Source organism: Micropterus salmoides, unplaced genomic scaffold, assembly GCF_014851395.1.
Source record: "Micropterus salmoides isolate LMB-PRFRI ecotype aquatic unplaced genomic scaffold, ASM1485139v1 Ms_hic_scaffold_11, whole genome shotgun sequence".
Taxonomy (NCBI): domain Eukaryota; kingdom Metazoa; phylum Chordata; class Actinopteri; order Centrarchiformes; family Centrarchidae; genus Micropterus; species Micropterus salmoides.
In genome coordinates this window covers 3571936-3599588 of record NW_024040152.1, presented here as the reverse complement: position 1 = coordinate 3599588, position 27653 = coordinate 3571936, and the positions used below count along the sequence as shown (strand labels likewise).

The following is a 27653-nucleotide window of genomic DNA, read 5'->3' as shown; positions in this document are numbered from 1 at the left end:
TTTTCCCATATGTTTGATGGGATGTTTATCCCCAAAGCACATCTGGGCATTTCCTGGAAAGTATGATACTACGTGATTTATAATTCTCTTGTCCTTTTGCTTTCGGACATAAGTGTCAAACTAAGAGTGAACCAAAATATCTTTTGCAGATTACTTCTTGTAAAAGCATTAGTTTCTTTCCTCCATGTTAGTAGTGCAGAGGCAGATTATCCAAATCCATTTAAGTTCCTCTGACTAACAAAAGCACTGTTGTGCTGAGGTTTCAAACTGCTGTTATGGTTCATTGCGAAAACAAGCTGGCAATCAAGAATTTGCAACTAAACACCCTTTGATTCACCGCTACAACGCACTTAGCCGAGACGTGCACATCAACTGATCTGAATGAGTGTAATTGTTTAAAAGGGCATCTCAGTTCAGTTTGTTTGGACACACATCGGGAACAACCGGAAAAGTCAAAATAACCAGAAATAACCACGTACAGTCTGGTTGGCTATTTTTAAAAAGTAACTGGAAAATCCCTGAAATTCTCTCTTGGTCACCCACTGTGCAGACTGTTTGAGCTTGAGTGTTTTTATCCTATATATTATGTAGAAACCTAAATTAAAATCATCTGGAGTCCAGCAGATTTTAACCCGTTAGAAGGCTGGAAAGATCTCCCTGTCAGACACAAATCCTTTTATTCTCAAATAGGTGATGTAGTCTTCAAAATACCCACCAACTAAACTCCCTCCTTGACACAGTTTGCCCTCTTTTCATTCTTCTTTTAAATTTGTTAACTGATATATAGTTATTAAATTCTTGGTACCAGATGGCTTGAAGTGACAGCAAAGAGTAGCATCCTGTTTTACAGAGGATTTTTGCAGGCAGTTAGAACCTAGGCTGCTGTACAACACACTTAATGTCACTTGACTTGTAAGCATGAAAGTTTAGGGAACTGTTCAGAATGAAGTATAATAATAATAATAATCTTTATTTGTAGAACACTTTTCAAAAACAAGTTACAAAGTTCTTTAACAAGTGTAAAGACAACAATACAAAAACAATACAAGATGAAAGCATGAAAACATGAAAAGACTAAAATACACGTTTAAGATAAATAAGAAAAATGTAAAATAGAATAAAATAAAAGGGATAAAATAAAGTCAAATAAGATCGGGAAAGGCTCTCCTATAAAAGTATGTTTTAAGAAGGGACTTAAAAGAGTTCACTGACTCAGCTGACCTGATTAAACAACTATGTCTCCTCATTCTGTCCAGTTAAATATGGTGTGCCTCAGGGGTCGGTCTTAGGACCCATTTTGTTTTCCTTGTATCTGCTTCCCCTTGGACATATTATCCATAAACATGGCATTTCTTTTCATATTTATGCTGATGACACACAAATATACTTGCCCGTCAGATCCACAGACCCTGGAATGAGAGTTCACTTAACAACTGCCTTTATGAAGTTACAAAATGGATGTCAAATAATTTCCTCCAGCTGAACTCAGACAAAACAGAAATCCTGGTCATCGGGTCCCAGCAGATGGCAAAACAAATACTGCCATCTGCTGGTTCCCTAGTAAATCACATTAAGCCTGTGGCAAAGAACCTTGGTGTTTGGTTTGATAGTCATTTAAATTTCGAGCAGCACACCACAAAGCTTGTTCAATCATGTTTTTATCAACTTAGAAATATAGCTAAAATTTGATCTATGTTAACTTTTAAGGACACGAGACCATTTTACACGCCTTCATCTCATCACGCCTGGATTATTGCAACAGCCTTTTCACCTGTTCAACCCAAAAATCTATTGATCGACTCCAGACTGTCCAGAACTCAGCTGCCAGGCTTTTAACCAGAACAAAGAAATATGACCACATTACTCCTATTTTAGCTTCATTACACTGGCTCCCAGTATGTTTTAGAATTGACTTTAAAATTCTATTGATCACTTTTAAAGCTCTTCATGGCCTCTCGCCTTGTTATATTTCTGACCTTTTAGTCCCATACGCACCAGCATGTACCTTGAGATCCTCGGGCAGAGGTCTGTTGTCTGTTCCAGAGTCTCGACTGAAAACTAAAGGGGACAGAGCGTTTGCTGTCAGGGCCCCGAGGCTCTGGAACAGCCTGCCTGAGGAAATCAGGTCGGCTGAGTCAGTGAACTCTTTTAAGTCCCTTCTTAAAACATACTTTTATAGGAGAGCTTTTCCCGATCTTATTTGACTTTATTTTATCCCTTTTATTTTATTCTATTTTACTAATTTTATATAAAATTTTCATGCTCATGTTTTTTTTTTGTATTATTCTTTACACTTGTTAAAGCACTTTGTAACTTGTTTTTGAAAAGTGCTCTACAAATAAGGATTATTATTATTATTATTATTATTATTATTATTATTATTATTTCCTCAGGCAGGCTGTTCCAGAGCCTCGGGGCCCTGACAGCAAACGCTCGGTCCCCTTTAGTTTTCAGTCGAGACTCTGGAACAGACAACAGACCTCTGCCCGAGGATCTGAAGGTACGTGCTGGTGTATGGGACTAAAAGTTCAGAAATATAACAAGGCGAGAGGCCATGAAGAGCTTTAAAAGTGATCAATAGAATTTTAAAGTCAATTCTAAAACATACTGGGAGCCAGTGTAATGAAGCTAAAATAGGAGTAATGTCGTCATATTTCTTTGTTCTGGTTAAAAGCCTGGCAGCTGAGTTCTGGACAGTCTGGAGTCGATCAATAGATTTTTGGGTTGAACAGGTGAAAAGGCTGTTGCAATAATCCAGGCGTGATGAGATGAAGGCGTGTAAAATGGTCTTGGTGGCCTTTCAAAGTTAACATAGATCGAATGTTTGCTATATTTCTAAGTTGATAAAAACATGATTGAACAAGCTTTGTGGTGTGCTGCTCGAAATTTAAATGACTATCAAACCAAACACCAAGGTTCTTTGCCACAGGCTTAATGTGATTTACTAGGGAACCAGCAGATGGCAGTATTTGTTTTGCCATCTGCCGATGACCAGGATTTTTTTTTGTCTGAGTTCAGCTGGAGGAAATTATTTGACGTCCATTTTTTAACTTCACAAAGGCAGTTGTTAAGTGAACTCAGCATTCCAGGGTCTGTATATTTGTGTTCCATCAGCATAAATATGAAAAGAAATGCCATGTTTATGGATAATATGTCCAAGGGGAAGCAGATACAAGGAAAACAAAATGTGTCCTAAGACCGTCCCCTGAGGCACACCATATTTAACTGGACAGAACGAAGAGACATAGTTGTTTACAGACACGCAAAACTTCCTATAATTGATAAGAGCTACTAGCGGCAAGGCCATTTTGTTAGTTATGACCACAGACCTGGCGTCCGGCAAACATGAGCGATAAGACAAGTATTCACATTTGTGTCTTGTCATGTTTTAGCTGTAATAAGCTCTTTCTATTTGAGTAATGAGTCCCTGCGCTTTCATTTTCAAATATGCACATTCACTTTCCCATATTAATATAACAAGTCTGTTTCTGTCGCAGCACGAGACTGCCTCTCTACAAATGTTTGAGTACCTGGTGAACGACAATGGCCTGAAGCTGCACAAGCACCTAGACTTTATAAAGGAACAGATTGCTAGATCACCGGCCGCTAATGCAGCTCAAGGCCAGAAGGTACCATCCACTTCTGCCTGTGTGAAATCATCATTGCTCCAACAGCCAATGTGGGATTTGTATAGAAAGTAATTTATAACACCTTAAGATCTTTAAGATGTTTATACCAACTTTCCTCGGACACGCACTCTCTTTCACACAAATCCACTAATCTGCGGACGGTTCCAACTTGGAACCGGTTCTTGATACCCTATTTAAGATATGATGGTGCCTGACCATTAAGGACTTTGTAGGTGAGCACAAGGATTTTAAATTATATTCAGGATTATACAGGGAGCCAGTGCAGAGAAGCGGGTGTGGGAAAAATGTGATCTTTTTTAGCAAAAACACATCAAAATTGGAACAACTATAAACTACCAACTATTTATTAATAAATAACCAGAAATAATCACATTTTTTAAATTTTATTTTTTATTTTTTTAGGTCATTTTTGAATGTATACATTATATAAGGAGGAAAATGGAAGAGCTGGAGAGGTGGCAAAGAGGGGAGAAAATTGAACAGCATAACAGGGCACATAGAAACAAACATCCACTCACACACATTTTAGAGTCACCAATTAACCTGCATGTCTTTTGACGGTGGGGGGGAAGCCGGAGCACCAGGAGAAAACCCACGCAGACACGGGGAGAAACATACAACTCCACACAGAAAAGCAGACGACCAAGGTTTGAACCCGGGACCTTCTTGCTCTGAGGTGACAGTGCTAACCACTGCACCACCGTGCTGCCCTGATTTTATGTATTGTTTGTTTTTTTTAGGCCAATTTAGAATCTATATTGTAAATATGTTTTATGATGGATGTGAAGCCGAAGCAAACCTACGCAGACAAACACACAAACAGAAACGCAGACGACCAAGGTTTGAACCCTGGACATTCTTGCTCTGAGGTGACAGTGCTAACCACTGCACCACTGTGCTGCCCTGATTTTAGGTATTGTTTGTTTTTTTTAGGCCAATTTAGAATCTATATTATAAATATGTTTTATGATGTAGGGGAAGCCGGAGCACCCGGGAGAATCCGCACAGACACGGGGAAAAACATATAAACTCCACACAGAAACGCAGACAAAAATCCAGCTCTACACAAAAAGAGTCAGGCCCAGGAATTGAACCAGCACCTTTTTGTGTGAGGCTGGAATTTTCCCAGCCTCACAGGTGGACTAAGCATCGTATGTGCGGAGGGCTCTTGGCTGATGTTCTCTTTCTCAGCCTCCATCGCGTTGCCCGCACTTTCTAAAGCTTTTTTGCTGTTCAACTTTTCATTGAGCTCCTGGACCTCTTGTCGAAGTACGTCCTTTTGTCAGCCCATGGCATCTTTTTCCATTGTCAGCGATTTATTCATGACCTCCAGCATTTGTTCACTTTGTAGTCTGGCGTAGAGCTCTTCAACCTCGAGTTGTAATGTGTAGTTTTGTTGGCTCAAGGCTTCATTTTCTTCTTTCATGACATTATTCCTGTCTACCAAAGCTTGTTCCTTTACAAGCCTTTTCTCCACCTTCTGAATTTCTTTTTTCAGGATGTTATTTCGCTGAGTTAGATTGTTTTTCTCTACTTTCATTGCTTTATACATTTCCTCTATGACAGTTTTGTTTTCCATCTCCTCAATGCACTGTTTGATTTCTCGATGGAGTTCATTGTTGTTTTGTCTTAAGGCTTCAGTCTCCTCTCTCAGTGGACCAAACTTGCCTTCATAGACTGGCATGCTATCGTACTTTGAGAAGAGCAAATGACGTTGTTTAATAAGCTCATTTTGTTTAGCAGAAACATCTTTTTTTTCTGATTTCAGGGCTTTATACTTGTCCTTCATGGCTTTTCTGTTCTGGATCCTTCTGGTAAGGCTCTGAATGCATATTTTGATGTTTTGATTTTGGTGGCGCATACCTTCCACGATGTGCAACTTCTTCCTATACATGACACTGAAAATCTTTTGATCTTCATAATCTTTGTAGAGCTTCTGCTGTTGTTCTTTCAGTGCAGCGTTCTGCTGGCTGATGGCCACTTTTGACACTTCCATTTGATCAATCATTTTCTCTAGAGCCTTTTCATTACGGAGATCTTTGGCTATCTCCTGAATCTCTTGTCTCAGGTTGTCATTTTGCTGGCTAATCGCCACATTCTCTGCTTTCAGTTGATTATACATTTCATCCAAAGCATTTAAATTTCTGCACTTTTCTTTGAGCTCCTGGATCTCCTCTTGTATGCTGTAATTTTGGAGCCTCACAACCTCAGTTTCCTCCTTCATGACCTTACACATTTCCTCCAAAGCTGGTTCATTTTTGAGTTTTTTCCTGAGCTCCTGAATTTGTTGTTGCAGTGCATCGTTTTGCTGGCTTGCTGCTAAGTGCCCTGCCTTGATGTTCTTACACTTCTCATCCCAGGCTTTGTCAGGTCGCATATGGTTTAGCTCCTGAAGTTCTTTTCCCAAAGCTTCCTTGGCTATTAAAATGGCTTCGTTTGCCACTTTCATAGCCATGGACATTGCATCCAATCCTTTTTGAGTTCGGCTATTTTCATGGTGCTCTGCCAGTTGTTTTTTCTGATCTTGTTTCTGATACCTTTGCAGTTGGATATTAATGCCTTCAAGTTGTTGAATAACTGCTTCCAAGTCCATATCCATTTTTCAACAAGTTTTTTTTTCTGGGCTCTGTACACGAAGCTCAGTTGTAAATGATTCAGATGTTGGATTGAAGAGTTGAAGTATTAAAATGTGTTCACTCAGTGACTTTGATCTTTGGAATGTTGAAGATGTCATAAAGTACAGGAAGTGACATCACATTCCCCTCAGAATGGCGTTTATGACATCATCAACATTATGACATTGTCAGAATTCTGGTTGATAAAGTACAGGAAGTGACATCACATTCCCCTCAGAATGGTGTTTATGACATCATCAACATTATGACATTGTCAGAATTCTGATTGATAAAGTACAGGAAGTGACATCACATTCCCCTCAGAATGGTGTTTATGACATCATCAACATTATGACATTGTCAGAATTCTGGTTGATAAAGTACAGGAAGTGACATCACATTCCCCTCAGAATGGTGTTTATGACATCATCAACATTATGACATTGTCAGAATTCTGATTGATAAAGTACAGGAAGTGACATCACATTCCCCTCAGAATGGTGTTTATGACATCATCAACATTATGACACTGTCAGAATTCTGATTGATAAAGTACAGAAAGTGACAGAACCTTTCACACAGCATGGTGTTTATGAAACAGTGAAAGACAGAGGATCGTGGTGATCCTTTGAGCAAATTTGAATCTACACATTTTTACACAGAACATGTCCTCTTTGTCTACGTTTTCTTACATAAGAAGCAATCAATCCCAAAATTTGGCAGCAATACTATTATCCAACTGCTGGAACACAAAGATCTTCACACACACCCTTTACATCAGTTTACAGTTTATTTCTACCTGTATATGTGCATTTATGTTTTAGTTTCAAGCTGGCATTGAAAGCACCGATGTCTGGGTTGTTCACGGTTGACAGGTGATGGCAGTCTGTGTGAATGTGGAATTTCTTCTGTCTCAAATTACCTAAAATTAATCATGACCTACCCCTAAGGAAAAATTTACATTTTACATATCGTCTACATATATTCTGTCCTTATATGTCGTACTCCATGAATCCTTGCATTTGGACCAGAAGAAATGTAGTAAAAACTGGAAATGCACGATACTGTAATGTAGAGATTTATAAAAGTGAAGTTGATTTAATCAAGCAGAGGCCTTTCTTTTCCATTTAGTTCCCAAAATCTCTGCATGTGCCAAGACAATTTATTTGTATAATATAGACTACCCCTGGCAAAGTTTTTATTATTTCTGATCTGTATACTTCTTTATTTCCCACTTTATTTCTCTTTTTGCAATAAAGATTCAAGAAGAGAAAAAAACCCAGATTATTCCAACACAACTGAATGAACCATCAGTCATCACTCACTCCTCCCTTTGCAAGCACAGAGCAGCAGCAAAGGTGTCCGACACGCTTTGTCGGTTCTTGTGCTGAATACATGTGGCCCTCTTATTTGTCCAAATTTCACTTCACTTTTTACTTCAAACAAACCAGAAGACTACTACTACTTTACTTCGTACGTATTCAACGTAGTGAAGAAACGCGCTCTGTAGAGCAGTTTGCCCTTTTGGGCTAAACATGGCGGCGTCCATGTAAGGGGACCTGCAATGTATCTAGATAGAAATGGCTCATTCTAAGGTAAAAAAAACCATACTGGTTCATTATGTAAGGTCCTTATACACCACTGAAAACATAGTTATGGATATTATAGTGCATTTCTGTCAGTAGATCCTCAGAATTATTACCTTTATTATTAAAGGTTCAGTCTGTAATATTTAGAACAAGAAAATCAGTGACACAAGTTCACATCAGACACTGAAAGCAGTGGCGCACCATATGATGCTTTTGTAGATTATTACTCAATTGGCACAAAATTTAGCCGCATAATGAAGAGTCTGATCTGGAAACTCCCATGTGTTGATAGTCATATTATGTGATTACAAGTCTGTTTTCTGTTTCAAATGTTTCTTTCTTCCAAATGGAGGCATGACAGAAAAAGTTTGAGAGCCACTAATATTTGCACACTCTAATATCAAGACGTTCTGACAGGGCATCTATTATGCCCCACATCTAAAACAGCCGGTCGCTTGATTTATTCCACAAGGCTAACAGAATAAGGAGAACTCTGACTTTGTGTTGAATTGTTCAAGAGGAATCTCTCTGGACTGGTCACTCTTCAGGGAGACTCCGCTCTGCCCTCCTCGTCCTTCCCACAAACACTCATCTCTGCCTAGCTGTGGTGGACAGTTGGGGTAAAGAGGGTTACAGCCAACTAAAGTGACTGCTCACATCCCTAAAACTAGTTTTATACCTAGAAGGAGGAGTAATGTGCTGCTGTGCCTCCTCGTGCGTAAAAGCGCACAGCGTCTCTCTTAATGGGGAGACCCTTCACCCTATTTCACCCGCCCCGAAATTCACAAAATATTGTCCAAAATTCTGCCCGCAAGGAGCGGTGCGCGCACAAGGTTTTCATGTGCTTCATGTGTTTTCCCAAGAGTGGACACTGAGCTTGGAACAGTATTTCAAGTTGAAATGAGGGTAGCGATGGTCAGCTGCGCCCGCATGGCTTTCTTTTAAGTTGATCGTGCTATCAGTGGTTTTTATTCGAATGATTTTATAAATACATGTAATTACGGAGGTCCGGACCTCGCTGACCTCATACGACCATGCTTATAACCACTCTGTGCTGAAGGAAAGTGTGTAAGTGCGTGCCAACACAGTCGTGTCATGCGTGCATTTCTACAGTGCAGCACCCCTAAGCGAAAATATCTTCATGCGCGCCTGCAAGCTCACGACAGACAGTTTTTAGTCTTCAAGTCCCTTTGTGCTTCTACGGAGAGAGTTTCCCAGCTAAGCTGTGGTGGAAGGAGGGTTATTACTAATGACTCTCACATCCCTGAAACCAGCGTTATGCCTAGACTGATAAGTAAGACTCCTGCATTGTTTGCATTCAGGCACAAAGTAAGAGAAGTTTCAGTTTTCACTGAAAACGGATGTCATCCCTCATCACAGTAGGCCTAAACACTTTCCTACAATGGTAATAACAAAGCAGAACCAGTGGAAACAACAAAATGACAGTAATCTTATTATTCAGTCCAAAGGCTCTCAGGAAATTGTTGTTGTGTCACAAAAACTTTAAATAGCAGTAGCCTACTGTGTAGCCCAATGCTTATGTATCTTTTTTCAACAGGACAGGCCATGAACTTTAACCTTGTGATATGATAGTTACTTTATAGGATACTTTTCTAAATGGAATTTAGCTGTGGTTTTTTATGCGCATTTTGAAGTAGACTATCTCATTAGAAAAGGTTGGTGGAAACGGCAGCTTTCCCAAACAAAATCCTTAATTTCGCAAAAAAGATTTTACACTCGCTTGAGGTGTTTTTTGCCTTTGTCAAAAAAGAGTAAATGAGCTAAATGGGAGGTGGAAACACTTGCCGAATAAGCACTGAACTCACGTCTGATCAGTTTCCCCCAAGTGAAAAAGAAATCTACTTAAGTAGCACTTTTTTGGATGCACTTATCATATTTTAAATGTACTATACTAAGTGTATATTAAATGTGTTATTTTGGAACAACTTAAAGAATGTTAATTGTCATTTTAGAAATACTTACAGTCAACTTTAAGATAATTGCAATATATTTTAATATACTTAGTTGTGTTAAAATTGACCTATTTTAAGTACCTTTACTGTCATTTAAATATACTTTTTTAAATTGAACCTAAAATACCCTTTTGTGCTATATTTGAAGAACAGTTTAAATATATTTTAGATGTGTTCCCTGAACATTTTTATTAGCATTTCAGCATATTAGTAATTTATTACTAGTATACTCCAAGAGCCACTATTAATATCTTGGGAAGCTGCTTTATGAAACCATTCAGTGTGAGAATAATGCATTATTAATGCATTAAAAATATCTTGCAAATTGCCTTTTTAGCATAAAAAGTTAGTTTAAAATGTATTTTACAACACACACACATACAGACAACTAAAAAACTTTAATTGTGTTTACATTACAAAAAGAAATTCCTGTACATTAAAAGGTAGCATGCAGCAGCATGTATCACATCTTGACCAAAATACCTTCAAATAAAAATAAAATCAGTAAAATGATGACATATGATCAGTATTACTGAAAAGTACACTATACACATCCCATCATTAATGTTACCCATGGGGGTCCCTCACACGGTCCGGACTCTGGGCACAGCTCAGATGACCTCACGGCAAGCCGTCCCACTTCTGACGCCATATGTGGACAAAGGCGAGAGCAGTCACCCTGCCCAGATTCAAACACAGGTCTACAGGGTACCAAACATGCAACTCTGACAGCAACGACAGCCAGGCTCGTTGGTATGGCAGTCCAAGCGCTTACTCAAATGTAGTGGAGGTAATGCAGTACAAATGGTGGAACCAAACTGAAACTGAAAAATGTCACAATCCTTATCCTGTGGAGTGGAGGGTCGGTTATCTTTGAGTAGGACTCGTTGCATTTTCTGCGACTGCACAGCATCTGTGGAAGGGAAAAGGAAATATTTTGTCTATATCAAAGCAACATTAATAACCATTGTCTGATTTTTTTAGTTTTGTTTAAAGTTGCTGAAACACAATATGACATCATGTCTAACTGTTCTGATAATGCTAACTTTGTAGCTTCAGGTGAAATGGTATTCCACAAGGGACCCCTCCCCGTTAATGCTCAGTTCTTCCATTACAACATGATCAAAAACATTACATAAACACTACTGTACATTCAGCCAAGGAGCTGTATATGATAAAATGTTATTAAACAGGTACAACAAATAACACAAACATTCAGACTTGCTTAACAACTGTGCTGTCTACATGTCATTTCAAATTAACACAGGAGTCAATTTGTGAAGTACAAAAGTAGCCAATTACTTGATGTAGAACAATATTTTAAATCTTTTTTCACAAGAATATTTGTTTATTTATTCTGACCCCGTTGACATGTAGTGAGAGTAAGAACACTGATGGTGTGCAGGAGCCAGATATACCTATGAGCACATTGAACTTGTGAGGGTCCAGCTGGTCCTTTGAGGATTTCGTGGCCTCTAAGCCAACTGAGTGAGGCAACGATCCCAGGAAGCCCTAAAAGAAACAAAATGCAGTTGCAAATGAGATATTATATATATATATACAGGCCAATACTTCCACCTAGTTTAGTTCTTCATTTGCGTTTCATTATAAACACTGATATTCTATTCATATAGCAAATCTTAAGTTGGTTAAAGTTGGAAAAGGGTAGGTTTAACTTTTATCAGTGGAATACAGGATCTTTGACCATACAAATGTACATAAAGTTGAGCAATATTTTAGATAACATCACATGACATTATATCGTGTGGTCAGGCATTGCAGTACATAGAAACATAATTTCGAGCGCGTCTTAAAACAATTCTCACATACGCGTGTACGCTTTAACATTGCTGTTATAACTAACGTTAGCTAACAAATATATTAATCCACGTGCTAGCATTAGCTAACATAATGCACACCAGAGCTATCCATCAAATAAAATATTACCAAACCCAGAGTGAGCTCAACTTTAATTAACTTACACAATTGTGTTGTTTTGCTAACAAGAACTTATCAAGAAATAAGATTTTTGCTGGTAGTATCTGCGTCTATCCTCTCCTGCTTGTCCTTGCCAGGCATGCCTCTTTAGCTCTTTTCACATTTAACTTCTGCAGGGAGCTGACCAGATATTCTTCTCTTCTTTTCTTATTATGTCTGTGGTGTCCAGCTTCCAAGGCAAGGCAAGGCAAGGCAAGTTTATTTGTATAGCACATTTCAACAACAAGGTAATTCAAAGTGCTTTACATAAAACATAAAAGCAACAGGGAAATATAAAAAAGTTTAAAAGCAACATAGGGAAATTGAAAAAATACACAAAAATATAAATAAATAAAAGCAATCGTAAAAAGCTAAAAACAAAGAAAACAGTAAATGTTACAGTGCAGTGTAAGTTATCAATCTACTAGTTAAAGGCAGTGGTAAAAAGAAAAATCTTAAATATTTCATTAAAAGCAATGGTAAAAAAAAAAGTCTTTAGTCTTAATTTAAAAGAACTGACCGTTTCAGCAGAGCTGCAGTTATCTGGGAGTTTGTTCCAGATATACGGAGCATAATAACTGAACGCTGCTTCTCCTTGTTTAGATTTGACTCTGGGGACAGAAAGCAGACCTGCCCCAGACGACCTGAGAGGTCTTGATGGTTCGTAACGAAGCAGAAGATCAGAAATGTATTTTGGCCCGAAACCATTTAGTGCTTTATAAACTAACATCAGGATTTTGAAATCAATTCTTTGACATACAGGAAGCCAGTGTAAAGACCTCAGAACAGGAGTGCTGTGATCCACCTTTTTGGTCTTAGTGAGGACTCGAGCAGCAGCGTTCTGAATCAGCTGCAGCTGTCTGATGGATTTCTTAGGGAGCCCTGTAAGGACACTGTTACAGTAGTCGAGTCGACTGAAGATAAATGCATGGATAAGTTTTTCCAGGTCTCGCTGAGACGTAAGTCCTTTAATCCTTGATATATTCTTCAGGTGATAGTAGGCTGACTTTGTAATTGTCTTAATGTGGCTCCTCAGATTCAGGTCTGAGTCCATGACTACACCAAGATTCCTGTCTTGATTTGTGGTTCTTAACATTACAGATTGAAGTCGAGCGCTGACTTTAAATCGTTCCTCCCTGGCTCCAAAAACAATAACTTCAGTTTTATCTTTGTTCAATAGAAGAAAATTCTGGCACATCCAGCCGTTGACCTGCTCAATACAGTTACTCAGCGCCTGTATGGGATCATAGTCCCCTGGTGAAATGGTTATGTAAATATGTGTGTCATCTGCATAATTATGGTAACATATTTTGTTGTTTTTCATAATCTGAGCCAGTGGAAGCATGTAAATGTTAAACAAAAGAGGTCCCAGAATGGAGCCTCGGGGGAACTCCACATGTCATTTTTGTCAGCTCAGATGTGTGATTACCTATAGACACAAAGTAGTCCCTCTCCTTTAAGTACGATTCAAACCATTTTAGTACTGTGCCAGAAAGTCCAACCCTGTTTTCAAGTCTCTCTAGTAATATGTTGTGGTTGACCGTGTCGAATGCAGCACTGAGATCCAATAATACTAGGACTGAAATTCTGCCACTGTCAGTGTTTAAATGGATGTCATTGAAGACCTTAACAAGAGCCGTCTCAGTGCTGTGGTGTGGTTGAAAACCTGACTGGAAGACATTAAAACAGTTATTTAGTGCCAAGAATTGGCACAATTGGTGTGGTTGAAAACCTGACTGGAAGACATCAAAACAGTTATTTAGTGCCAAGAAAGCACTAAGCTGTTGAAAAACCGCCTTTTCAATGATTTTACTTAAAAATGGGAGATTTGATATGGGCCTATAATTGCTCATTAGTGACGTGTCTAGATTGCTCTTTTTTAAGAGTGGCTTAATGACTGCAGTTTTCAGGGCCTGTGGGAAAAAAACTGAGAAGAGAGACATGTTGACAATTTGTAGTAGATCTGAGGCCATGCATTTAGACACATTTTTGAAATGGGCAATATACTGTGTGCTTTCAAATGACAGCATTTTCTGCACTTGTAGCCTGGATGTAACCATCCATGGGACATAATGAGACAATGTATGTGCTGTTGCCATTGTGAAGGACTGTATGTATTTCTTTTGGCTTTTGAGAAAACCAAGCATATAAACCACATTTTTTCTGCTATTAGTAGCAGTGGTGGTGGTAGTTGTAACATAATAATAATAATAATAAGGACATTCTGCTAAAGTCCCAAAATAACGTCGCTGTAATGTCCCGAGGACTGTGATATGATTTGTGATTTAGATGTAGCTCTATCTACTCTGAACAATAGAGGTCGCTGCAGAGTGTGAGCAGTATTTCTGTTGGGAGGGGCTTCTGGGTAACGTTGGGAGTTCGTTGTATGTTTTTAGCAGCTACATCATGCTAGTTAAACAGTAGGGGTGGGAATCACCAGAGGCCCCACGATACGTTATTATCATGATATTTATGTTGCGATTCGATTTTATTGCGATTTTAAATATATTGAGATATATTGCAATTTATTACCTTTTACCAACTTCCAATTAGGTCCCTAAAGTCAAACCTTGTCTGTCAGTTTGTTGTTTACCTAAAAAGATACATTTTTCAGTCTTCTACATGGTCCTGTTAAGTTTTCTTGTGGATTAAAAAAGCAATAGATTTTATTATTCTAGAACCAAAAAGTTAAAAGTCCCATTTGCAATTTATATAATAAAATATCGATACAGTATTGCCATGGCAAATATCACGATACTATGCTGTATCGATCTTTTCCCCCACCCCTATTAAACAGTAGCCTGTACAATGATGTCTACTACTGTTAATTAAACTACAACATGAGTCAGAGAACTTCATGACAAGGACGTTCTGCGAAAGTCCCTCAATAACGTCGCTGTAACGTCCCGGGGACGTTCTGGGAACGTCCCGCAATAACATCCCCGCGACATAATGGGAACTATACACAATGATGTTTAAGGGACGTTTGGAGAGGACGTTTGGAGAGGACGTTTACAGGACGTTTTGGGGATGTTATTTTGTTTGTTGGGTGAGCACCTGCCCTTTTGCCCTTTGATGCCCAAAGTGCCCTTTTGTCAATGACAAATTTAATTAATTAATTAATTTGTAGGTCCTTTTGTGAAGGCCTGCCGAATCAAACTATTAGTAAATGACTTAATAATAATTTCGCAGTAAATAAAATGACCCACATTATGACCTTTCACCTGATGACCTCATCTGTGATGATCCCTCCCGTTCACACACCCTCAGTGATTCAGCAGCTCTGACTACAGGACACGTGCGATTCTGCCTGTAAGACGGGTTTGCCATAATGTGCTTGTTGTGGGTTGTTGGATGTATTTTACAAGAAAGACGCAAAGAGAGCAGCACAGTAGTTGTATATTGCTGTGTGTCGCCTGTAGAAGTAACGTTAGCTGCCGACTAACACTGTGCCAACAGCTAACGTTGCTTCTGCACACAGATAAACAAAGGTGCTCTGTTCACTTCGTTTGAGGGGGTGAAAAGTTGGGTGAAAGTTTCACGGGCGTGGCAAAGTATTGTATTTTTTATGTAATTTGACTAAAAACCTTTCACTTGAACTAGGATTATTACAGTAACTTGATAAAAAACGTAGTGTGCCTTAAAATAATAACAACATTGGTAAAACAGGTTTATTACTTATTCCTCCAAATTATAGCCTACTTATCAGCCCTTTTTAAAACGATAATTTAAATCAGAACAGTATTTGAATAGATTTAATAGCAAACCTATTATATGAACTAAATAACTGGAAATACATGTAATAATGTTAGTGTCAATATAAAATAAATAATATTCCTGACATCAAAGTAAAGAGTGAAGAAGAAATGGCCCTATATAGATTTCAGACAAAGGTATGAATTGTTAATGTGAAAGGTAAATGCTGCTCTGTCATGGTTATTATGGGCCAACAGAATTAACACACACACATCTTTTTAGATGTGTTAATGTTTATGATTAGACATATAGTCAATCAAAGTCCAAATATATCTCAGATTCACAATGCAATATATAAAATCATTATCACAATATTGCCTACACACACACACACACACACACACACACACACACACACACACACACACACACACACACACCTGTCTATAGATTTGTCTCACTCTTACCCCTGCCTTGGCTAACCTAGTCCTTTCTCCTTGACAATTTCCTTGATTATTTCCCACACTTTTTTGAACCTGGTATCTTATTTCCTCTCCCTGCAGCTCTCGGTGTGCATCGGTCTCTGTGAGCATCTCCCTCTTATTTTCTCATAGCAGTCAGCCTTGGCAGCGGCTGCAGCTACAGCAGGTCAGTCATAGTGAGCCAGTCCCAAATACTGTCAGCAATCTTTACATCTTGTCATGGTCACATATTTGTTTCATCAGCTAATATATCTCCTATGTTTGTTATAATATCTCTAGTCACAGATCACCACCAGAAGTATCAGCAGCAACAAAAGCAGCAGCAGCATCCCCAGCAACCCCTCAACAGCAACTGTTTCCTGTAAGTTATTGATAGATTTGGGTATTCCCTGTGTTTCTTTTTCAAAACTGTGTCACAGCATTTGTTGATATATCGATACAGAAGCATCTGTATACGCATATAATCAAGGAATACATAACAATATATTTCTGTATCGATATTTTGAGAACAGCCCTATTTAAATCCTTGTTCCATGGGGCCCCTTTTATACTTTGAGCACCTGCCCTTCCTTAGGTCTCTGCACGGCCCTGGAAAAAAGGGATAGTTACTACTATTACTTTCAATTTTATACAAAACAACTAGATTTATGCCAATATTAGCTTATTCCAGATCTATCTGTATTAGTTAGAGAAATAAAATACAAAATATTCTTCCTCCTAAGCTACAATTTTTGTAATAAAAACGAACGATTTAATTATAATTACTATGATTCTAAGATTTTTGACCATCAAAAATCTCCACCCTTGTCCTTTTTGAGATATGAGAACTAGGCTTTCAAATTGACACATAAATACAGATATTTCCACATTATACTTACGTTAAGTGTAAGCTGAGCACATCCACAAGAGGAGCAGTATAAAAAAACACTTAATTATTGTGGTTGAGACAGACATAAGAGACAATTGTTATAGAATTGAAGCTGCAAATGACATTGCTAAGTACAATATGACTGATCAACACCTTCAAGAAGAATAACTAGATGGATGAGATAAAAGAGATGACAGAACTTTGCCATCATGATCTTAAATGAAGACTAACAAGGCAAACAATAGGAGATATTATTATAAGAATGAACAATGAGGTTAGTTAAATCCTTGTCTCTTATTGGCTATTCCTGCTCTGAGTATATACATGTGATTGATCATGTGATGATTTGTGAGCCACTCATAAAGTATTTTATTAACTTTACATTGCAAATCTCAGCATGTTAGTGACATTTTTTGCACCGAAGTTGGCTCTTTAGTTGCTCAAGAGAAAGCATCTAGTGCTCACAAGAAGATGGGCACGAGAAAGTATCTGACCCGCATTAGAAAGTATCCTGTTTACCGGTTAACCAGAAAGCTTCCCGTGCTCATGATAAAGTCTTTCAGCTGGCATCAGCTTCCAGAGATGGTAAAAGACCATTAAGCATCACGCTGTTAACTCACTGTGGTCACGTTTACATGTTTTCAATATAGATAGATAGATTGTCTCAGAGAGGCGTTTTTTAACACAGTTTCAGATTTGTGAAACCTTTATTCTGTTTCTGTAAATAAAAAAACTCTGACAGCTCGGAACACGGTGCACACAGCAAGCGCATGTTGCGGGTCTAAAGATGTAGGCACACGTTTCCCGTTGCTTGGAGTCCCATTTTGTCCGAAGCAGCCACAAGTCCAAGCTGTGCCAGCATGGCTCCTATCCTGGCTTTTTCCTCTCCTCTGGAACAATCGAGCTGCTGGTGGGTGGCGGCAGAGGATGCGACTGCCCCTAAGGCCTAACCTAGGGCCAGTAACAACTCGTTACAAGTAAAACAAATGACGGACTCTGGTGTGGTTTGCTTGTGATGCAAAAGCAAACGAGCCAACCACATGATTTTATGACAGCATAGAAGAGATTTTAGCAATATTTCAAAAGATAAACTATTAATAGCCTCCGTCTGCTGATCGTGAAATATGTTCAGGGAGCGATCATATAATTGGAATGTATGCTATAAGCCGTGTATAGCCTACTTTAGCCTATTTAGTCAGGTAATTAAGTCCATTAAAAAGTGTGCGACAGCGATCTCACAGTAATAAATAAATTCAAAATGAATGCTTATCCTGATTCCTGGTTAGAGCAAATGTTGTAGCATTTTACTGTTGTCAGCCTCATCAGCAGGCTTTCTGGCTTTAGTATTACCTTCCTCCTTGGGACTGCCCTTTGACAGCCTCACATTAGATAAGACCCACCTTCCTGATTCAGCAAACAAATTAATAAGAACTAATGTAAAACTAAATGTATTAATCACTTACTGTCATGGCACTGAGGCAGAATTTGACTGTGTACTGTTAGACTAATGACAAAGACAAAGTTAAAAAATTAAAAGCATGGCTGTTTCTTCTTTAATTTCATATTCTTTCATTGTGTTAAAGTTTAATCAAGTGTGTTGTTATCCAGACAAATATGCAAGGTTTTAATGATCAGCAGGCAGTGACAGTAGAATCACAAGTTCAGTAGTAAAAGGTTTAATACAGCATTAGAAATTAAAACAAACACTTGGGCTACTGAACTACCAAATATAGTAGGCCTATTTAACACCTGATTGTGGTAGGCTGATATTAATAAAAATATACTAATAAAAAGATAATCACAATGGTAGTAGCCAAATAGTTTTCTGATTAATGCTAGTTTCCATGCTTTAACCTCATTCAATTCTTTCTTTTCCTGTAAGTCTCATTTAAATGAATCTTTCAGGGATAGCTGGAAAACTCAATTCCATAAAAGCAAGACCTGGGTCCTCATTTATAAAATTGTGCGAATTCATGTCAAAAGGTTGTGTGCGGACAAAACACAAACAGATCTTCTTTTATAGAGGGGCTACACAATCAAGTGTCATTCGCAGTGAGCCAGCAGCACTATCAACAAAATGATCAATTTGGGACGGCCTAAAGTTAACACAGGAGTCCTCTGTTATATTGAGACATGGTATTGATTTAAATGCTGATCACTGCTGAATCACTTTCTGTACTTATATCTTGTAATGGCGTGTCCTCCAGCAATCGGAACTAAAAGGTTAAATAGTGGTCAGATTAAAAGGGATTCTGTGGAAAGACTATTAAGTGTTCAGTTTCAATGCCAGATGCAAGAACAAGGTCAAGGGTGTAGTTTACGAAACTCTGACAGAAGCTAACTGAATCTGATAATGAGATAAACTCAGTACTAAGGCTGTTGTTGTCAACATCCACATGAATTTATCCACATGAATTTTAAAATCACCTACAATAAATATTTTATCTATTTTAAGAACTAAACTTGATCAGAATGGTGCATAGTGAGATAAAAATTTAGAATATGGACTGGGAGTGCAGAAACAGCTTAAACAATTCCCTCACATTAAATTAACAACAAAAACATTGACATATTTTGCTTGGGAAGTGTCTGAAACTCTTTCAGCACCATGGACAGCTCACTACAGGCCTGGAGCGCGAACAGGAGAGCGAGTGACAGAGGGGGAGCAAGCAAAGCCGGAGAGCGACATTACAATCTCTGGAATAAATGTGTAACATGATCATAGGCATGTTTCAATTGATTCACCTCCCCTTTTCCATGTTCTACCATCCACCTAACACAATACATTTTTTTGTGCAAGCATTAGAAAACCTAATGCTTGCCAAATGCCAAAAACATTTGCAGAAGCAAAGCCCGTGGTGATTTAAACTGTGCCAACAACCATTCATCTGTCTCTGGCAATGTATCAGCACGGTGTCACTCTCCAAGGGCCCGACGTGCTAAGGCATCCAAAAGATTATACTTCCCTTAGACCTTATTATATACAGAGACAAATTAACCTTCACTTTGCAGTTTGAGATGTTCATATTGATTGTAGTGTTATAAAAAAGCATAATTACTTATGAATTATGACATTGTTAGGATTGTAGGCCAGATGGCTGTGCAGTAGCAAGGCTTTGGTTAAGATAACTTATTCCGAGATGGGAAATTCCGAGAAAAATAAGCAGTGACGCCAGTCCATATTTTACAAGTGCAGTAAGTGCAACTCTACAGTGGAAAGGGAGAATGGTGCTTTACAGTAAATTGCTGAAAAATAAAAGCGCTTCCTTTAGTTTTCACAAGATGAGAGCAAAAACCTGGTTCTTCTATTACTGTGGAGGGAGATTTTTTTTGTGTTTCTGTATTTTCATTTAAGCCAGCATAGAATCCTGAAAGGCAGGGAAGTGTAGAGGGAAAATACAGATGATGGTCCGGCATGCCCTCACACAGTCATACAGGGTACAGTGTAAGCTGATTGTTTCAGTAAACATGGCCTCTGGGAAAATGTAAATGTTAAATGTAAACGTATAAAGAGCTTCCTTGAAATGTATATATCTATGTAATATGTTTTCCTTGTCATATGATTTGTCTTACCCAATGAAAATGTCCCAACGTACTGGTGTATTTGACCTCTAAGTGTATAATGATCAACTGATTGGTGCTTTGCCTTTTACCTGAGACAGCTCTGTGTTGTTTTTTCTCATTACAATCTCCTTTCATAGTAGCAAAAGGATACAGACGGATATAAAAAAACATCAATAATAAATCACATAGCTAGTTCAAGGAAATGGAAATTCAGGCAAAGTGCAAAAATGCCAGAGTGCAGGTATAAAAGTGCCCCAGGATTATGCCAGGAATGCAGTCAGAGTGCTAATTTGATTGAGCATATTGATTGCACTACAGATGAAAGAGGCACAAACTCGCTCTGGAGAGGATGATCCTGGCAGTCCATGCCTCCCTGGGACTTTATAAACAAGACTTCCAACTCTGTTCTTATTGGACAGATTTATGTTTCCAAACCAAGCAATAATACAGAAGGTAAAAACAGATTCAATAGAACTTCTTTAAAGAATAGGTAGCATCAACATGGGATTTGAAACATGTAAAGGTTCTTTGTCACATACACATACATGTAGCAAACATAGTTTGCTATTCAGAACAATAACCAAATATTTGTAAATATTAACAACGATTGGTGTTTGTGGTCACTTCCTGAAATCAGTGGTCATATTTAATGGACAGCCACGGGAGTTGTATTGACCTTCTCATCTAACTGTAAAGACATTAAGCATTTCCAAAATGTACTTTGGCTTTGGTACTTCTTAAAGTTGATTTATTTGATGACTGATCCTTATAAGAAAACAGAATGGGCTGACAGGGAAAGCTCTCATTAATCAGACATAAATCCTGTAGAAATGTTTGGATACGGATTAGTTATATATTATTAACAGAAGAGATTCTTTAACCTGCGGCGGCGTAATGGTGCAATGGTTAGCACTGTTGCCTTACAGCAAGAACGTTGTGGGTTCAAATCCCAGTTCCCTGTTGCAAAAAAACTAGGGACCTAGAAATGTGGTTGATAGGTTGCCAACCATGAAATACTGATTTGGTCAGCCGGTGTCTGTTCAACTCCTTCATCAGATGTTGGCTGTGATGTGGAATTTTGTTGCAAAACCCTTAAAACCAAGATTTTTGTGTAAAACCTCCTCCATAAAGGCAATCATTAGATAAATCATGATTATCTTCACTGTGGACTCTATCCAATCACATCACATCATGGAGTTTACCCCCAGGCCCATGTAGTACACTCCACTTCAGGTGATCCATGTTCCAGTGGTCATTTTAGGACACACCATGGAATATTTGCCCAAAGTTCATGTAATTCACACTTAGTACCAACAGCACCATTTGACTGGTTTCACATTCACAGTTACGACAATGCTTACACGTAAATATAAATCACAATGATGTATGATTTCAACATGTATTGTGGTAGGGGGTTCCATCTCCTTAACTTATATGGCTCGTGAGTTATATTAAAATTTAATTGCTATCACCCTACATCAGTTATAGGAAGCACTCTGCACCAACTGGGTGATGTGATGAGTCACACCCAGCACTTTAAAGATTTTACTGTGACTGAGAAGGACATTCTCCTAAGTGTCTCTAAAGTGTTAAAGTGGAACGAGTACAGGAGGATAGCATATAGAGAGCCTAAGTCACTCACTTCCGCTTCCGGCTCATGGGACCTTATTTTGGAAAAATGATGTACGGTAGTCAATGGCGAGAGACAACTTATCTTTTTATCCCGTTAGAATTGAACCCTGAATTACACATATGATGTTGGTCAATTTAAAATAGAATTTTGCAAGTCAAGAAAGTCGCATTTTGTTGTAAAACAGTAACGTTACATGTTACATGAGGGACTTAGGCTCTATGGAGCTAAGTTAAATGCTTTGTAATGGTACTATCGGAGGTCACCACCAGCAGCTCCTACTGTCAGTGCTCTACAGGGGTTTGGAAAAGTCAAGTTGAACCATCTTCAGAGAAGCGGCAAAAATCTATGAAGTTGAATTACAGTAATCAATTCTTGGTCACTAGGGCACAAAACAAATCAAAACAAGTTTAATTTCATTATGTTACCACTAATATTTAGCTTTGACAAAGCAGGTTGGCAGCTCTGTGATTTAAATGTAATCAATGCAAAATTTTCAATGTCAAAGTGATGAAACAAACTAAATAAAGACTTGTAGTAAGCCAATGTCCCTTCACAATATGTTGCATTACACCCTTAAAATTCATGCAAAATTAGCTTCACTCTAGTAAAAACACAAGAAACAGAATAACTGAATGGTAAAAAAAAAATCTATAAAAACTCATAAAACAGTATTTTAATACCGTCAGTGTGGTCTATAAGATAATAACAGCTCCCACTGCTCAGCCAGCAGTAAACATGCTAGCAGGTGAGAAGAAGCGAAAGTAGTAGAACATATTTTACTTCTATTAATACAATTCATTTTTATTTATATAGCACCAATCGGATAAGCAGATGAAGATGGATGGATGGCAATTCATGACATAATTATCTAATCGCACCTTTAATATTGAACAGGACTGTATTTTTTGTAATATTGTTTACAGAGAACCAAACGATTCAAAGAGCAAGCACTTTGCGACAATGTCAACTCCCTTTTAACAGGTAGAACCCTTCAGCAGAACAACTACAGTTATCACGTACTTTAAATGTAACTTGTAAAGAGTTTTGGTCCAGACCAATAAGGACAAAATCAACTATGAAATGCCGTAACATAAACAAGTGTCCATAGCATGTGAACTACTTTTTGCTAAAAATCCCCCAGTGCAATCTCTGTCATACTAGGAGATAACGAATTCATGAGGAAGTAATTTAGACACAAATTGCTCCACTTGTTGAATGTTATTGTTTTTATCTGACTACATTGAAGCTTATGTTGTGATTCCAGTTACTATGAGTACATATAAGAGCAAAATGTTGCTGTTATTCATTTTGAACTTTGTCAGGCCTAATCCAGTCTGGAGCCATACACCTCCACCTCACACAGAGTCAGGAACTCCTCTCTTTCTGGAATGACAATGTTAACATAGCGACCGTCCATCCCGTTACACTGGAATTCAGCAACACCACCTGCCGGGATACTTGTGATCACAGCACACCTGGCAGAAGAAGCAGAAATCACTTTAGTTAACTCCAGAAAAGGTTAGTCTTTGTCCCTTTAACAAAGGGCATGAAGCAGTAATGAAATAATACTTAAAAAAGTAAAACCAGATAAACAAGTTAAAAGTCTGGACTAAAGCAATAGACCAACTGCTAACATGGTTTAAAATGTTAATAAGAGCAGCTGTAAAAGAGGTTGTGTTGAATTACAGCACAATATATGTGAAGATGTAAATCAAGAAACCAGGGCTGGTATTTATCAAGCTTCTCAAAGTGCCATTTTAGTCTTAAGTGCTGAGAATTCATGAAATTTACTCCTACTTTTAAACTTAAGAATAAAAGCAAGTTATCAAATTTCTCAAAGCTAAGAATCACTCTTACTCTCCCAGTTATTTAAGACAGCTGTAGAGGTCTCTCAAGTGGTTAGGATTGCCAGTAGGGCTTGTGATGGCACTGTGGAGACAGAGACATGCGGAGAGGAGAGGAAGAATTCTGACGACGCGCAGTTAATCAGACGGGGTCGGACAGCGCAGGCATAAACTTTGTCAGCGAGTTGGTGAGGGACGTCATCTCACCACTGACTTTACGCAGTAATGCGTTTTCAGCTAAACTGAAGGTGGTGATGACGCTTCGTTTCTTTGCCACGGGACAAACGCAACAATGCTGATGATTTTGGCCGTCACAACCATCAATAAGCTGAATAGTCATGGAAACAATTCAAGCACTTACAGCTCCACACACTGTCACGTGCTTGATCGACTTCCCAACAACACAGTAAGACAGACTGATTTAGTCCTACACTTCACTCTGATTAGGACTATGAAGCTTGATAACTAACTTTTAAGCACAGCTTTGAGCCAAGAATTTTTTTACTCTTAAGTCAGTTCTTAGCAGTGTTCTTATGAGTAATTCCGAGAAGCCTGATAAATAAGGGCCCAGGTTCTTTAAATCAACAGTCCGTAAACTACCTGGTATTGTCGTTGCCATTGTTTGCAAGGGAATCTCCAATTCGTATCTCAGCTCCATCGAGTCGTTCTGGGTTTGAATCTATGTTAGTTATCTTAACAGAAAACACTTTATGGGTTTTGCGCAGATCCAGTCGCCACCAGGGGCTGATGTCGTTGTTAGTGTGACTGCAGGAGCTGTCTTCCCACTTGCTGCTTGGATTCCCATCTATGGCATTATTTGCAGCGCCCATGGAATACAATGAAGACTGTATGGCTTTTCCTTGGAGTGCCAGGTTCTCTCCTGCAAGAAGAACACAGTTACACAAATGACCATTGACATATGGACGCCTTTGCGTTTTTATTAAAAACAACCGCAACAAATTGTAGGTTTTATTAAATGCACTTCATGTATGACTTCTGATATTTCATTTTTTTTAAATGTGATTTTGTTCGCAGCCATATGCAGGTTAAAGGCAGAATGAACCACCATTTTTGATACACTTCTTACCAAAGTTTCTTTGGTGCAGATGGCTTGAAAGTGCATTCATTTCATAACATAAATATGTATCACATGTTTAGAATTAGAAAATTACTGAATTTTGTTCAAATTTATTTATGTAATAGGTCAAATTCTCACCAGTTGGGGCACGGTACCCATAGACTTCCACTTCGCATACTGTAAGGATCTTTCCTGAACCACGTAGAGATAAAGTGACATAACGTCCCTCCACACGATCAGTGAAAGGCAGACTGAACGATTCGGCTGCACTCATTTCAGTAATTGTACCAACCCTAACAGGGAGAGAGAGAGAGCAGCACACAAATCACATTTTATACAGGCAGGGTTAAGTTAAAAAAACAGGCTTGCTGAGACAGGTTGATGGTTTGATTCTTAAAAGGTACAATATGTAATTCATGGCCACATGCTCAAACAAATTGGGGGCAGTGTTGTGAAAGAATTTACTCATTTAATTGATGCTTCAATCCAAGGCAATTTACAATTGCTATATATGTCATATTGTTTAGCTTTGTCATTGGGAAGATAAATGCTTAAATAAACATGAAGAACATAATGTTCTTCTAACCATTATACTCCAAACAAACCTCATTTAACTATAATAAAGTAATTGTAGGATACACTATGTTGAGAAAAGATGGTGGAAATGTGGTGAGATTTCAAATCTGCACACTTAAGCAAATGTTACAGATTATTATTACGTGTTTAAATGTGTATTGAACAGTTCATTAGTGACTACCCTTTCACCACTACAGTTTAATGTGTGCAGCTGTATGCTCAATTATTTGTAAACTATTTTCAAAAGATGTTAGAGAGAGGGACCAAGAGAGGGAGGCGGCCCACACTGCTAATATATTGGGCCCAGAAGTTTGTGCGACTCCGCTGGGCCTAAGCAATGGTTACCAACATCGTTTGGACAGTGAAGTTGAAGTGATATGTGAAGCTATTGCAAAGATATCCTCCAGACAAAACAAATGTAGGGGGTCTTGTCACTAAAGAACGTTATGGAGAAATTAAAATGTCTTCTTTTTGGTAGATACAATTTTTAATGAATAAGTACAGAAGTCAAAACAAAGTAGGATGTACAGGATGTACTGATTATTCTGCAAATATGAATTTCAAATTGAGTTTCACTTTAAACTGACTTTGAAAACTTAATGTGATTCAATAACAACCTTTCCTGCTTCCACTGCACCCTTTAGCAAGACAGAAAGACTTAATCTGGGCTTTTGAGATTCATAGGTGAAGTGAACAAGATGCTCAAACATACTACTAATTATAAAGGCAAAATAAAAATAAAAACAATTTCATATTCACCCACAATTTGTTTCCTAAGCCATTGTCTTGTAAAGAGTTGCCTATGTGGATCTGCAGCCCATTGATCCTGTGTTCACAGCAGTCTCCTCTGTTGGTGATGGTGATGGAGGTGACGACATAGGATTCTAGCAGGTCCACTCTCCACCAGGGGTTGGTCTGTATAGCAGTGTGGGTGCATGATCCATATTCGGCGTTAGATTCACGGTTTCCATCAATAGCATTCAGGGCAGCCCCAAACATGTGATCATAACGGTTTGACTGGGTTGCTTTTCCACGCAAGGCCACATTTTCTGTGAAGGAGACAGTTGAAATACACATAAAAGACATAGTGTAGATTGTTGACCTTAAATCAGTGTCTCAACTAATAATTTTACTTTGGTCCCAAGTGCACTGCCAATAGACTAAACACAAAGTACAGACACACAACCAGTTCAGTAATGCTGCTGGTCAGAAAAAAAACTAACTAAGTTGCAAAAGGTAATTTCCATTATAAGCATTTGATGAGCATTGTGCTGGCATGCGAGTTGTTGCCATGATTGTGGTTCATTGAGCTAATGACATGAGATATAGGCCACATGTTTGAACACTGAACATTATACAATTGTTAGTCTGCTAATACAGTTTTGAGACATTTGGAGATTTCAGACTAGCTATTGCAGCAGCAAAACATAAAAAATATATTTAACGTGAGTCATATGCATTTATTGCTAGAGTTGTAAAGGTTTTGAAACGTTTATTTTACTGTATATGTCATTAAACAGCCAAACGTTATTCAGAAATTAAGGCATCATACTTTCTCTCAGATTATACTTACCATACGTGGAGCATGTCCCCAGGAGGAGTAGCACAAGGAAAACAATGAGTTCTGGTTAAGAAAAATGAAGGTTATTTGTAGACACAAAACTTTACACTTCTTGTAAGAAATGTATGGTATTAGAATTGTGAAAGAGGGATTATAGCAGTTATTTTGATTGCAGATTCAGACAGAATTGAGAAGGGTCAAAATGAGCAGAAAATTAGACCATGTTGGAATAAATGACACTGTGGTTTGGAAGTCTGAAAGCTAGTTATAGTTTCGGTGTGAGAGAATCTGTGCCATTGTCATTAAATACGGCAAACACAAGACAAGCCCCTGAAAACGTGGTAAAACTTGGCGTCAAATCATAAATTTTTCTCTATAACCAGTGCTTCAAGTGGAAAAGAATTGGTGCCAGTACTCTCCATTAACATGTTGGCTTGTGTGTCAGCAGGCAAGGGAAATACAAAATGGCAGGTGACAATTCAAAATATATAAATGTAATGGAATATAATGCAGTAATCAGCAGCTTGTGTTTTTTTTTTTTTTTTTT

General features: G+C 38.3%; 2 protein-coding genes across 7 annotated transcripts in view; both read right to left on the bottom strand.

Moving 5' to 3' along the window:
* The window catches only part of LOC119896965 (C-type lectin domain family 4 member G-like), a 317840-nt gene that overhangs the window by 206714 nt on the left and 83473 nt on the right, over positions 1-27653 (bottom strand). The gene's annotated exons all lie outside the window — the stretch shown is intronic.
* LOC119896973 (fucolectin-5-like) lies at positions 22433-27169 on the bottom strand (the record flags this gene model as incomplete). The annotated part of the gene is given in 5 exon segments (XM_038710477.1): positions 22433-23522; positions 24492-24771; positions 25108-25262; positions 26309-26594; positions 27119-27169. Coding segments are annotated over 5 exon segments (923 nt in total), but the record flags the coding sequence as incomplete, so codon positions are not given.